The sequence below is a fragment of the Aricia agestis genome, chromosome 12, assembly GCF_905147365.1.
Source record: "Aricia agestis chromosome 12, ilAriAges1.1, whole genome shotgun sequence".
NCBI classification, from domain to species: domain Eukaryota; kingdom Metazoa; phylum Arthropoda; class Insecta; order Lepidoptera; family Lycaenidae; genus Aricia; species Aricia agestis.
In genome coordinates this window covers 7,945,567-7,958,534 of record NC_056417.1, presented here as the reverse complement: position 1 = coordinate 7,958,534, position 12,968 = coordinate 7,945,567, and the positions used below count along the sequence as shown (strand labels likewise).

Genomic DNA, 12,968 nt, shown 5'->3' with positions numbered 1-12,968 from the left:
TATTTATCGAGTTATTGAGAAAAAACTAATTTGGCGATGAATCCGCGTCGTTCTTTTTCACCTGGCATATGAAAGACGGACGTGAGAGTGAAGAGAGAAGGACAATGTTTGATTTTTGGGGTTAGTCGCCCTCTTAAATTTTTGATCAGTTTTTGCAATTTTTTACCACCTCATGTGGTCATTACCACCTCATTACATACAACATATAAAAAAATCAGAACTACCCCATTTGATGCAAACCAAAATGTACCAATTCAATGAACTACTACCAGGATACCTTTTTTCTCATGTTACAAAATACGGCCGAAACAGTCATATTATTATGTACAAGCACAGAATACATAATATTATATTAGTACAAGTGCAGAGACAGCTGAGCCCTTATAATTAGTTTGAGCTTCGTGGCTGAGCCACTCTACATTGTATAAAAATAAAAGCGCCATCTATTAGTAATTTTAAGAAGCTTTTTATTTTATAAAACACAGACAAAATATTATAATGCTTATAATTCACGATAGTTCCGACAAATGCCGATAGATGTCTCGGTTGGTAATCGAAAAATTCTACCCGATAAATAATTTATTTACTATCCTGCGTCTTGCGTTCGCAAATTGGGATTATGTGCAATAAATACTATGATGAACTACGACATAATAATATGGCTTTTATGTTTTCTATTAAAATACGATTCCGCAAACATCCAACTCAGCCCAGCTTTAAGGCCTAACCTAACACAACAAAGAAAACACAATATGAATTATTTTATTTCATATTTATTATACACATACACATTGGCATATAAAATTTGTCTAAAGACACTATCTAAAAATTAAAACTATGCAAATAATTCATAATCTTAAGTCATAACTGAAAAAATAAAAAAACATTCAATTCAAACATGAATTTATTAATATTGCGTAATGTGATAAACATCAACAATTTTATTCACTGTAAAAAGTGAGAATTTCTTCTACACCATTTTAAATTATTTTTTTACATGCAATTTTACGACTCAACTTTTCGACCAAAAAGATTATGAAACGAGAAATATGCAAATCAAGTGAAATGTTACGTAGAAAAATTAACTAAATATAAATACAAAAATTCTAGTTACTGTGCAAAATTAAAAATAAATTTTCCATTACATTAACTACTAATAGTTGAACATACATGGCAGTATAATATAAATATGGACGCGATAAAAGAAAAGTAAATAGCGTTTAGCATTTCTCAGTTTCATTGGTCCGAAGAACAAAAAGTATATCACAAAGATATTTAGATGTGACTGTTCAGACATTTTATACGAGTTTATTTTAAGAAATATCCTCTTGGTCATAATATCAATTGCTCTACCTGTAAAAGAAAAACAAAAATTTTAAGACACAAAATCTTATATTCTACACCATATCCACACTGTAGGCATAATAATAATATTTACACAGTGGACACAAGTCATATTCTGCCCTGATACCAGAAAAGACCGCTACGTGCAAAACGCAACTTTTGGTAATTGACAAAAATAGCGGGAAAACAGATTTCTTGAAAAGTATTATGATTAGTTAAGATTTAATTATTGATTAAAATAAGTGACGTTACGTAGAATATTTTCATGTTCTCCTTTTCTATTTAATATGTTTGTAAGGTAATTTAAAATACATATTTCTGGTTTAGCTTAGCCCGTAAATAACTTTTTCATTCACGCTGCTAGGTTAAAACGCAGTTACCTCGATGGTAACTGCCATTTAGCGTATGATTTTTGTCTTTAAATTTTGATATATCTATTTTTTACATGAATCATACGAAAAAATGCCGCTATGTCGCCTAACTGCTTTATAGATTATTACGTAACTGAGAAGAAACAGATTCATCAATCTAAAAACGCCATTATGTGACGTCAACGGCATTTTTGATTAGTTTAATCAAAATTGGTTTAAAAGTTATCAGTATAATACTAAAAAAGAAAGCAGTTAAATGCACTACCCACTTAATAACTGTATTTTAACTAAGTATTCCACTTCAAATAATTCTAGTCATTACCTGAAAAGACCATTAGATCAAAAATGCAACAGCAAAAAAAATTAAATTTGAGCAGAAATAAAACCATAATATCAAAACAAATTGTTTATTTGTGAAAGAAACTTAAATGCTTAATTTATTATTTGGTAATAAATTGTAAACGACGTTACGTAAACATCATAACAATCAATAGAATTCTTACTGATTTCAGTCCTAATATTTTCTAGTACAGTACCATAACTAAACATATGAAAATTATAAAAAAGTAACTTAAAAAATATTACACATCCAAAATAAAATATAATTATCAAATATTTATCAAAAACTTAATTGTAATGAGATCAAAAACATTACTTCTATGAGAGATCAAAAAGTAGATATATTAAAACCTAATCATTAATCAGTCTCTTCGTTATTAAATTTATATTATTAGTTGGTATTCTTTTCCAGAATGTAAGTTTATGAGAAGGCATAAGTTTGGTTAACTTGGTTAAAATATTCAATTTTCTTGTTTCTGATATTCCTCTCGCACTTTCTCTAGGAGTCAGCACCTCGGGAACAGATTTTGTTAGCGCTTATTTCATCCGAGTTAATGAGATGAACCAAAAAGAAATAGAGGAGCCAATTTTTATTTTGTGCCGAACAATTATTGTCAAGCCACAAATCAAAATATTTGGTATCACGATATTTATTGAAAAAAGCTTTAAACGCACTGATGATATCATTCTGCTTCCTTCCAGCTATAGCTTCGTGCCATACAACCGCTAAGGGTTTCTCATCATTGGATTTCCCTAGTGGTGCAAATGTTTGGTTGTAAGCTACTAAGCGCTGACAAAATATGACTTCTTTAGAAGTGTCTAGTCTCGGCAATATTGACTGTCGATCGATCGATGCTCTGCCGCGTTCGTATTCCCCCCCGCTCTCCTCTAAATCAACTTAAATAGCGGTCTTTTTGTTTAGTTTTTTAATTAAACCGCGTTTATAAAATGCCATCATGCAAATATTTAAATAATATCCTAAGTTAAATGACGGTCATAGTTTTGTAGTGTAGTTTTTTAGTTTGATTTATTAATATTCTACTACGCTTAAAAACAGTTTAGATATCATAACGTGGTTCTAGTGTATGACGATAATTTAGCCGTTTTATTGCTTATAATGGAAATGGTTCTGGGCAAAAATTTGCTACGTATTAAGGTCGTTATAGTTAAATAACGGTTTTTATACTTATCATGACCATTTCACGGCATTCTTCTGTAGTAGTTCCCCAACCATGTTTTCAATTCTTACTAACATAAACATCAGTTAAGATATTATAACATGTTTATAGCTTAACAATTTAGTTTAGCGGCTTTTTATCTTATGGCCATCTCTAAAAACTGAAAAAAGGGGTCTTATAGCGGCAACTTATCTGAGAAACTAATAAACTTAAAAATATAAGTCAAATAGAACCAGAAAGCTGACAATCTGCTTAGTTTACACATAAAAAAATAAAAATAACGTATTTTTCACGTAGCGGTCTTTTCTGGTATCAGGGCAGTATTATAAACGGTCTCTGTTTTGTCTGGTACCGTATATTGAAGAATTTGTGGAAGACTTGCGAGTTGCAAGTTATATTCTATGCGAATATTTTTTTCAGTAACGGCCATGCCACACGGTGAGTGCGGCACCGCAACAGACTCGAGCTCCCATCGTCCCGGCCTCAATGATGAAATACTCAATGCAGATATGTTACTACCGCGCGCGTTGTGAAGATTCAAATACGGCCCAATTGGATTGGATGTACCAATTATGACTCGAAAGTAAACAAAACACATGGAATCTCTTACCACATGTCTTGATTGCAATAAATAGGTACCTCGATTATTTACATTTTCAATTATTTTTTCGAACAATTTGGAAAAAATCGAATTTTCGTCATAGCTCAGGCGAAGAAAGAGACAGCGATACGATTCGACGTTTAAAAATAGAACTGTCTCTTTTATGTAAATGGTTTTTCGTATCTTTTGTTTCACTTACCTGTCAAATTTGTCAATGTTTGCAATTTTGAAAATTGTTCGGAAGAGATTTAAGCCGGAAAATAGTATGGATATAACAGATCTGTATAAGTAGAATATCATTGCCCGGCCTCGTCTCGATTCCGGTGCGCGTGCGGTGCATCGCCGGAGCGCACCGGACGCGACGGCGCCGTGTACTATACCATCCATTTTTATATGTAGGACACCGGAGCGGCACCGGTCACGCGCCGTACCGCCGCCGCACCGCATCGTGTGGCATGGTACTAAGACATTCGCAGACACAATCGATTTTCAAATGTTATGCGGCAGCCGTCTGCCGATTCTGGATTGAATATTGATGGGTTAAAAGAGATAACATGAATCACAGTCCATCTACGAGTACATACCCAGCCCTGGATTTATAAATAGGCCATTATAGGCCACGGCCTAGGTTCATGGAGAACTTACTGATTATGTACATGGGGCGGCGGATATAAAGTGGCCTTCTCTCATAAAAAATACTAGCTATTTGACCGAGCTTTGCTCGGTATTCGATAAAACACGAATAAAATTACATTTTCTAAAAATGATTCCTAGCTAGATCGATTTATCACCCCCGAAACCCCCTATAAGGTCAATGTGTCGAAGTCCGTCTGGGAGGTAAGTCCGTCTAGCGGCAATAGCTTCCATATTTGAACGACTAGTTTTATATGGCTCAGTGGGTAAAACAATATTGCAAAGTTAGTTTGATCTAAGAAACAGACATGTCGCTACTTACTACCTGTTACGAAAAAAATGATTTAATTTTTTTTTTCCGATTTGTACTCGCAATCGGAGTGTAAGTCTCAGCCAAAAAAATTAAAAAAAAGTGGGAATACGAAGGAGTTTTTGGAGTTTCTTGGATTACATAAGTAAGTTAGTGATCCTTTTACTTATTACTGGTGTTCGATTCGTTAATATCGCTTTAATTTCGTTAATATCACCTGCAACATATGTCTAACTTAAAATTGCAATAATTGGGAAGTCCGTCTAGTTTTCATAAGGAAAGGCCGTCATATGCCGGTCTTGTATCGAATTAGATATTGTCAACCTTTTCAAATATACATGTCTTTATTGTTAATTTGCATTTAAACTATGGACTACTAAATCATAGCATTGCCCAAATTTTACTGCACGAAAAGAGCATACAAGAGGGGCTGATAAAAATTGCAAAAGTTATAAACTACTAAGTAAAAAAATAAGGGTTTGGTTTTTTTAATATTCCAAAAACCAAAAATTATTTGAGATAATCAAAATTTGAAAAAAGATCTTTAAAAAGCAGGAAATTTTCTTAAAAAATTCTACCTTCCGGACCAACAACCCCTACTTATAATTTTAATTGAGCGGCGAAAATAATGGTAAAAACGCGTAACTTTCGCGTGCATGGCCCCAATCTGCCACATAAACTAAAATAGGCCTTGGCCCAGCAGTCGGACACCATCGGCTATTAATAATAATAATAATATTAATATGAAGGAATAAAAAAAAATTGGTACTAAGTAGACATATCAATAACAATAATCAAATTAAAATTAAGTAGGGGAGTATGTTGAAAAATGTCTCATCCCATAAATGATGATGAAGCCATTTGTTGATTTTACCGGCACTAATTAATATAATTTTGTTGTAATAAACATTTATGTTTATACTTAGTGTTTAATTTTAAAAAAAAATGCACTATAATTACCTTTACTAGGATATAAAATTAATTTTCTCTAGAATGCGAACCTTATTACCGACACCTTAAGCACATATTTGAATGGCCGTTTTGCGGCTTTGCTAGAAACCGTTGCCATGCATTTTACTTCACAAGTTATGGCTATACTGCAGCTAGATGGACTTACCTCAAACTGTAAGGGAAGTCCGTCTACACGCCGAGTTTTAAAAAAATACCTCAACTACAAAAAAAAATACGGCAACTAAGATTATTTTTAGATCATTATAGATCTAATTAATATATAGCCTATAATTTCCGATGACACAAGTTACTTTAAAAAGCGAATCTCAAGTCATTAATTTTAGAAAAGTATGCCGAACTTCGACACATTGACCTAATACTAAATTTAATGAAAATCGTTGGAGCCGATTCCGAGATTCCAATTATATATAATATAGATATATACAAGAATTGCTCGTTTAAAGAGATAAGATAAATTCACCACTGTACAGTGTACATACCTCTTTTTGGTTGTGGACTCCTCTTTCGCTTTCTTCTCTGCTTCTCGTCGCTTAGCTGCCTCTTCTCTTTGCTGGCGGATGATGGCTAGCCGAGCCAGATCTGCCCTCGCCTGGTCAGTCTTGCCCTCAGCGTGCGCCTTCTGATAAGCCGCTGCAGCTCGCTGGCGCTCAATTTCTTCACGTTCACGCCTGAAAAGATTAATAATAAGAAAGTGTTACATTTTGAAAGTATAATTCCCTGTGTAGTTGTTGCATAATGGTAAACACACATTAAAGGTCACAGCACACATATCAACTCGGAACGGGATCGTCACCATATCGCCTTTCGCCTCGCCGTCAACCTAGCGTATGCACGTAACCAAAGCGTATCAGTAGCTTCTGTACGTCAACTCGGCTACGGCTAGGTGACGCCGCGCTCGCCGACCGCTGGCCGCTTCAGTTTGAAGCAAGGGTGGACGGAGAGACATAAGCACGGGGACAATGAGAGCGCGTAAGCGCGGGGATTACGAGCCGTAAGCTAGTTGATTACGCTTCGCATCCCGGTTCGGAACCTGTTCCGAGGCGAGCCGATTACGTTATGATTCCGGTTTTTCAGTTCCGAAACTGAGTGTGTAACCTACATCTTATTGTAATATAGATATTGATATATATATAATAGTAGAATTACCTGGATAGTTGAGGTTTTTCAGCTTCACCGATGGTATTCAGATTTGACAATTTCTTGTTTTTCTTCACAACACGGTTTGGATTTTCTACTTCAATGAGACCAGAAACTCCTTTTGCTTTTGTGGGGTGCTGAAGATATATAATTATATCCATTTTAAACATATTTAAATAAAAAGTAATTGTTATTTGTAACGGTCAGTGAAATTAATTTATGGTTGAGTTTTGGCAGGAAAATAATACATAACATAGTTAAATACATGATATTAGCTGATACTTGAACTCAAAGAAATAATTTAGGTGAACAATCAACCTGTGAGTTGTGACTGAATATCCTTGGTGGAACAAGAAAAACAAGAAATGTTTGCATCTAGTTAGGTACTGTTTTACGCAAAATATTAAGTCTGCCTGTGCTATTTTTTCTGTTACTTCTAAAACCACTCCTATATTTCATATTTAAATTGAACTGCTTTTATAAATCTCAATGAACAATAGACTAAGGGTGAAGCCAAACAAGCGTAATTTGTGAATTGTGAGTCACCGAATATCTGCCGAGTAGAATTCTGCTGCATTCAGTTTCATACAAAAGTCCAGTTTGATTCACACGGCGACTCAAAATCAAACTGATTTTGAGTCGCCGTGTGAATCAAACTGGCTCACACGCATTATGCCGACCGAATTCAGTTCGCGGGCAGCGCGAGCAGTGTTGCTAACTATGGGGATTTCCTACTAAATTTAGTTGGAAAAAATAAAAACAGTGGATTTTTAGGGGTGATTTGGGGGTATTTTTGGGGGTAAAATTTTTGCAGCGTAAATGTAATATGTATATTTATTTCGTTTTTATTACTATTATTATCAGTTTTATTTCATTTATACTTACTTACTCAATTATTCAAGTACTTCATTACCGTTTTTATTATCATATTTTATTACAATTTTTCAAATTGAAATGAACCACTTATATCCTTATTAAGTGGACCCAGCTTCTTTTTGTGACATTATCTTCTGTGTCTTCTAAATATGCTTCGTAAAATGCACAAAATTTTCAACGGTTCCATTGCACGACATAAACACATAGTATAAACGTTGGTCAGCAACTGACTAAAATGTACTTGACTGGCAGCCCAACAAATTCTGCGACTCACAACTTACAAATTACACTCGTTTGGCTTCACCCTAATACTTTATAGAAAACGAGAATATATCCAGAATGTTTGTTTAACACATCAATCCCCAAGTGGCACCCGACTGTCGGCTGTCGCATAACAATTGAAAATCTATTGTGTCTGCGATTCCCACGATCAAGGAATTATTTTATTAAAAAAAGTAAACTTACATCATCATCTGAATCACTTTCTTCACTTCCGGAGCCAGATTTATCTTCATCTGACTCATCACTGGATGTCTCATCACCATGTTCCTTTCTCCACCTGTGTGAAGTGGGTTAAAAAAATTAAACTTTAAATACTTATATTTGTTTTTCATTAGATACACTTTTAACTTCTTCTAATATTAAATATTCAGAAGTAATCGTTTTGCTTGGGACTACGTTGTTATGATAAGGTTATTGTAGTTTACTCCTAAATACAACAAAATGTATGAAGTGAATCTTACTTTTGCTTGAGCTCCTCTTGCTTGCGTTGTTCTTCAAGTTCCTCGGGACTAGTGAACTTGCGATTGCGACCCTTGTGGTTAGTATACTTTCCTGCGAAATCATTTGCCCACTATTATTTTTGCCGACAGAGAACCAACAAAGAGCACATTTTAATAACATTGTATGACATTGAGGGCGAGCGACCAAATCCTAAAAGAAACTTACCACGTGGCATTTTTATATAAGATAAGCTCTTGAGGGATTTTATATAACAGTAAAATATTAATAAATTATAACAATTTGTAATATATTTAACTACAAAAAGCAAAATTCAACGAATTTAGCATTGACGTCAGAAATGCGGAAAACGAAAATTTGACATTTGAGATTTGTCATTCTTTTGACAGTCGGCAGTTGTTTTTTTTTTCTTATTATGGCACTTAGGCTATTTAACCATAGTGTCGAGTATATTATGTCGGGAAAATAATTTCCAGACAAAGACACGCAGACATTGTATTGTCTTAATATTTTAAACTCCTTTCCACACTCGCGGCGCCAATTGCGGCCACGATTCACGGGCTTTGCGCGCCTTCACGACGCGAACAAATACGGCCCTCTACATTTACGTTCGCGCATTTTGAGTAACGGATATTGAAGTCACTGTTGCTGCTGCTCTGACATTGTGTGTAGTGTGCGACAGCGAATAAATGCGAGTGTGGATAATGTTCGCGTTCGCGCTTCGCGAGCCCTTTGTCGCGGGCCAAAAAACCGACATCGGACGGGGAAGGCCGCGAAGCCGTGAAAACCTCCACACTTGCGGGTCGCGGCCTTCGCGGGATTTCGCGCCTAACGCCTCCATGGCCCAGCTTAGAGCGCGGCTCTTGACTCGGAGGTCGTGGGTTCGATTCCCGCGTTGGTAACATGTTATTTCCAAGTTTGGTTAAAGGACAATGCAGGCTGTAAAAAGTGCAATGGGCATGAAAGAGTCGGTCCTGAGCCTGATCTCTCGCTAAGTCGTGTTGGTCTTCCGTCCCACTGGGTTATGACTTATGAGAGTAAAAGGTTTGCTCTTGTGTACTGCGCACATACCTGGGCACTATAAAATTACTCCTGCGTAGCTGGCCTGGTTACCGTCACCGAAACCGGGGTGGGAGTTATTATTAATATTCACTGAGTAACTATTTTTATCTAGATGACGCCAGTAACTCCGTTGCACAATTTGTTTATCGCTATTCGCGCGGGAACCGTACATTTTTTGCGTACAAGTGTCCTAATATGCCATTTGCGGGATTCAAAGTATCTCCATTATTATCCATACCCAGCAAATTTAGTTTAGCGGTTTGGGCGTGAAGAGGTAACAGACAGACAGACAGACAAACACACACATATTTCAAAATTCTCGTGTCACGGGGTGCGTGGTTGAACACCTCTGAAACGGCTCCACCGATTTTCGTGAATCTTAGCGAGCGATATGCTCGGGTTGAGAATCGGACAACATCTACTTTTTATTTTGATTTTTGATTGTGCACTTATTGAATATAAATAGGTAATAGTAAATTATTACAACTCGAGACTGACGGCGATCGTGCGTCGCACAAACAATGGTTTGTGCGACGCGCGACGACGGGATAGCGATGGACGTTGCTATGGTGACATACTTATTTAATATTTACTATTTAGTCACGTCTTCAATAAAAGTAAATATGGGCGAAAATCGAAATAAGGGAATGTGAGGTAAAACGATCCCTACGGGTCAAATGATCCCTCCCCTTAAATCAGATTAAACCAGAGGCATCTTTCCAAATGCACGTGAAACGGGTTGCCCATAACCCTGCCAGTTGCCACTTATAGTACCATGGCGATCAGAGCGCTTGGCGAAATTTTATTAAATTTTTTTTAAAAAGTGTCGCTCTGATCTAAATTAGGCCTATTTTTGGACTTTCATAACTTTTTACGAATTCGTGTTTATTTAAATGTTATTTTGTTATGGGGTATTAATAGCAGTTACCTAATATTTAAACAGTTTTAGATCAACCCACGTGGTATTTGATGGTTGTGTTTTGATCGATTTCTTGGAATTTGGTATATGGGGTGAAATGATCCCTATTTGTGTGTATAAAATGATCCCTGGTTATAAAGTAGAAATTGGCGAGTATTTTTCTTTTGATGAAATTGTTATTTTATTTTAATTTTATTATTAAAGAACAAATATATTATCAAAGATATCGATTTCAGAAGTCACAACTATCGTGTTTTGCCTTGAGACGGACCGATTAACCGACAGACAGCAAGATCTTAAAAAATTTGCTCCCCTTTTTATCCTTTAGCTACCGAAGCCTAAAAAACTTGCTAATAAACTAAAATATGCGTGTTTCTTACTTATATGCTTAAATTGGTTATCAATAATAAATATTATCTCTGGGATTATTTTACCCCAACTCAAGGGATTATTTTATACATAGGGGTGCATAAAATGATCCTTTAGTTAAACTTTTACAAAAACCTCTAGTATAAAAAAAGTACGTATATATGATAAAAAATAAGTATGCTATCACGAAGTTTGGTAAATTTACTACATCCAGCATAATATAAATATTGCGATTTCTCCTTCAACTATAGCCATACTTAAGATTTTTCCCTTAAGGGGATCATTTTACCTCACCTTCCCCTACATACTTTATACCTTTTTATGGCAAAACAACGCTTGTCGGGACTGCTAGTATAGATTATATAGGTAGGGGATGATCTTCAGCCGTAGAGCGCACGGGCGTAGCTTGACGCAGTTCGACGTTGTTTTATCAAAAACCGTAAATAAAAAATAAAAAATATGTCCTTGTCGGAAATGCACATCATTAGGTAAGCGTTCAAGTTCATAGCATTGGATTTTGTTTCCGATATCAGTTAGGCACGGTATGTTTTAGTTAATTTAACAATTACGCATAAAAATAACTACGCATTCCACGATTTTCGTGCGACCATGTTCATGATCAGGTTTTCATTTAATGATTTTGAACTTAGCCCTCAAATTAAATTGTTGAGGAATTAGGCAATAGGCATCCATCCAGGAAATGTTAGGAAGCCAGTACACTATTTGTATAGGTACGGTACCACAATTACCTATTGTAATAAGTAAGTATAATAAATTATAAGCAAAAAACTTTTTGAAAAAAAGCTTTTATTTAAATTCCTTTGAACGTAACTGAGATGATATTATTAAGGCCATCCCCCGAGCAAACGACCTTGACCATACATTATTGACGCGTTGCCGAGATCGCACAAAAATCCTGTTTTTTTACTTATCTGAGTTCAAAATTGATCTAAAAAAAATTTAAAACGGGGAATATACAGTACTTAGTTTTTTTTTATGAAATAAGGGGGCAAACGAGCAAACGGGTCACCTGATGGAAATCAACTTCCGTCGCCCATGGACACTCGCAGCATCAAAAGAGCTGCAGATTGCCGGCCTTTTAACGCACCTGCAGCTCTCCTGGCTGCGAGTGTCCATGGGCGACGGAAGTTGCTTTCCATCAGGTGACCCGTTTGCTCGTTTGCCCTTATTTCATTAAAAAAAAAACTATTAAGTACGCAAATATTATTACGCAATTATTACTAAGTATTTTCGCATTATAATAATAATAGGTATTTTAATGCGAAAATACTTTTTCCCTAACCTATAATAATATAGGAGACGGGCCTGTTTCACAATTTCCTGATAAGTGCCGCCTGCCGGATCCACAACTTATTTGACAGACACTCCAAACTCTATCTGTCAAGTTAAGTTCAATCAATCCAGTCTGAGGGCCTGATTACACATTAGCGTGGCGAGACTGCCCTGTGTAATCAAGGCATTATAGTATTATAGTATGTCTGGTAGCTAATAGCTCCTACTTTGTATACCTCCCTAATATTATGACGTCACAATAGCAATTACATGCCATAAGAAATTATCAGGATCCATCAGCTCCCTGCATTGTTAGCGTAGATTGCTAGAAGAGATTTGTTTTTGCTACAATCAAGCGTTTACTTCAATGTCTTCTGCCCTGGTATGTGCCGTTGAGGATATTATTTTTTCTATACGGCTTCATATAATAATGCTTCATTCAATATAATAATGATTTTAGCACTGCCATAGTAAACTATGGAACTGCTGCGGCTGCCGCGTTTCTGTAGTGCCTCGGCGATGTTTGCTTTTGCGGATGTAGATAGTTTTGAAGCTATACTCCGCAAAGGGACTGCATTGCTATTGGTCAGGGTCCGCGGCAGCAGCCACAGTGTCCTGAGGGAGATAGTCGACAGCGGGGATTGTCCTCTGATCGACTTTATGATAAATAGGACTAAATCTCTTTTTAGCATAGAATACTAATTACTAACATAACGATAAGTTTCTTTCCTAACAATTTTATGGATCTGAGTTATCTGAAATAAACATATTTTATTTTATTTTTTATTTTAATTCATTGAGGAATGGTGAGATATTATGTGCT

At 35.8% G+C, this 12,968-nt stretch overlaps 1 protein-coding gene across 1 annotated transcript; it reads right to left on the bottom strand.

Moving 5' to 3' along the window:
* Window positions 1–1,316: 1,316 nt before the first annotated feature.
* On the bottom strand, window positions 1,317–8,855 carry LOC121732576 (28 kDa heat- and acid-stable phosphoprotein-like). The gene is made up of 6 exons (XM_042122505.1): window positions 8,710–8,855; window positions 8,505–8,595; window positions 8,227–8,320; window positions 6,895–7,022; window positions 6,228–6,416; window positions 1,317–1,353 (listed from the first exon to the last, which is right to left on the bottom strand). The coding sequence occupies exons 1-6, from the start codon at window positions 8,717–8,719 to the stop codon at window positions 1,350–1,352; spliced, it is 516 nt and encodes a 171-aa protein (XP_041978439.1). The 5' UTR covers window positions 8,720–8,855; the 3' UTR covers window positions 1,317–1,349.
* Window positions 8,856–12,968: the final 4,113 nt, after the last annotated feature.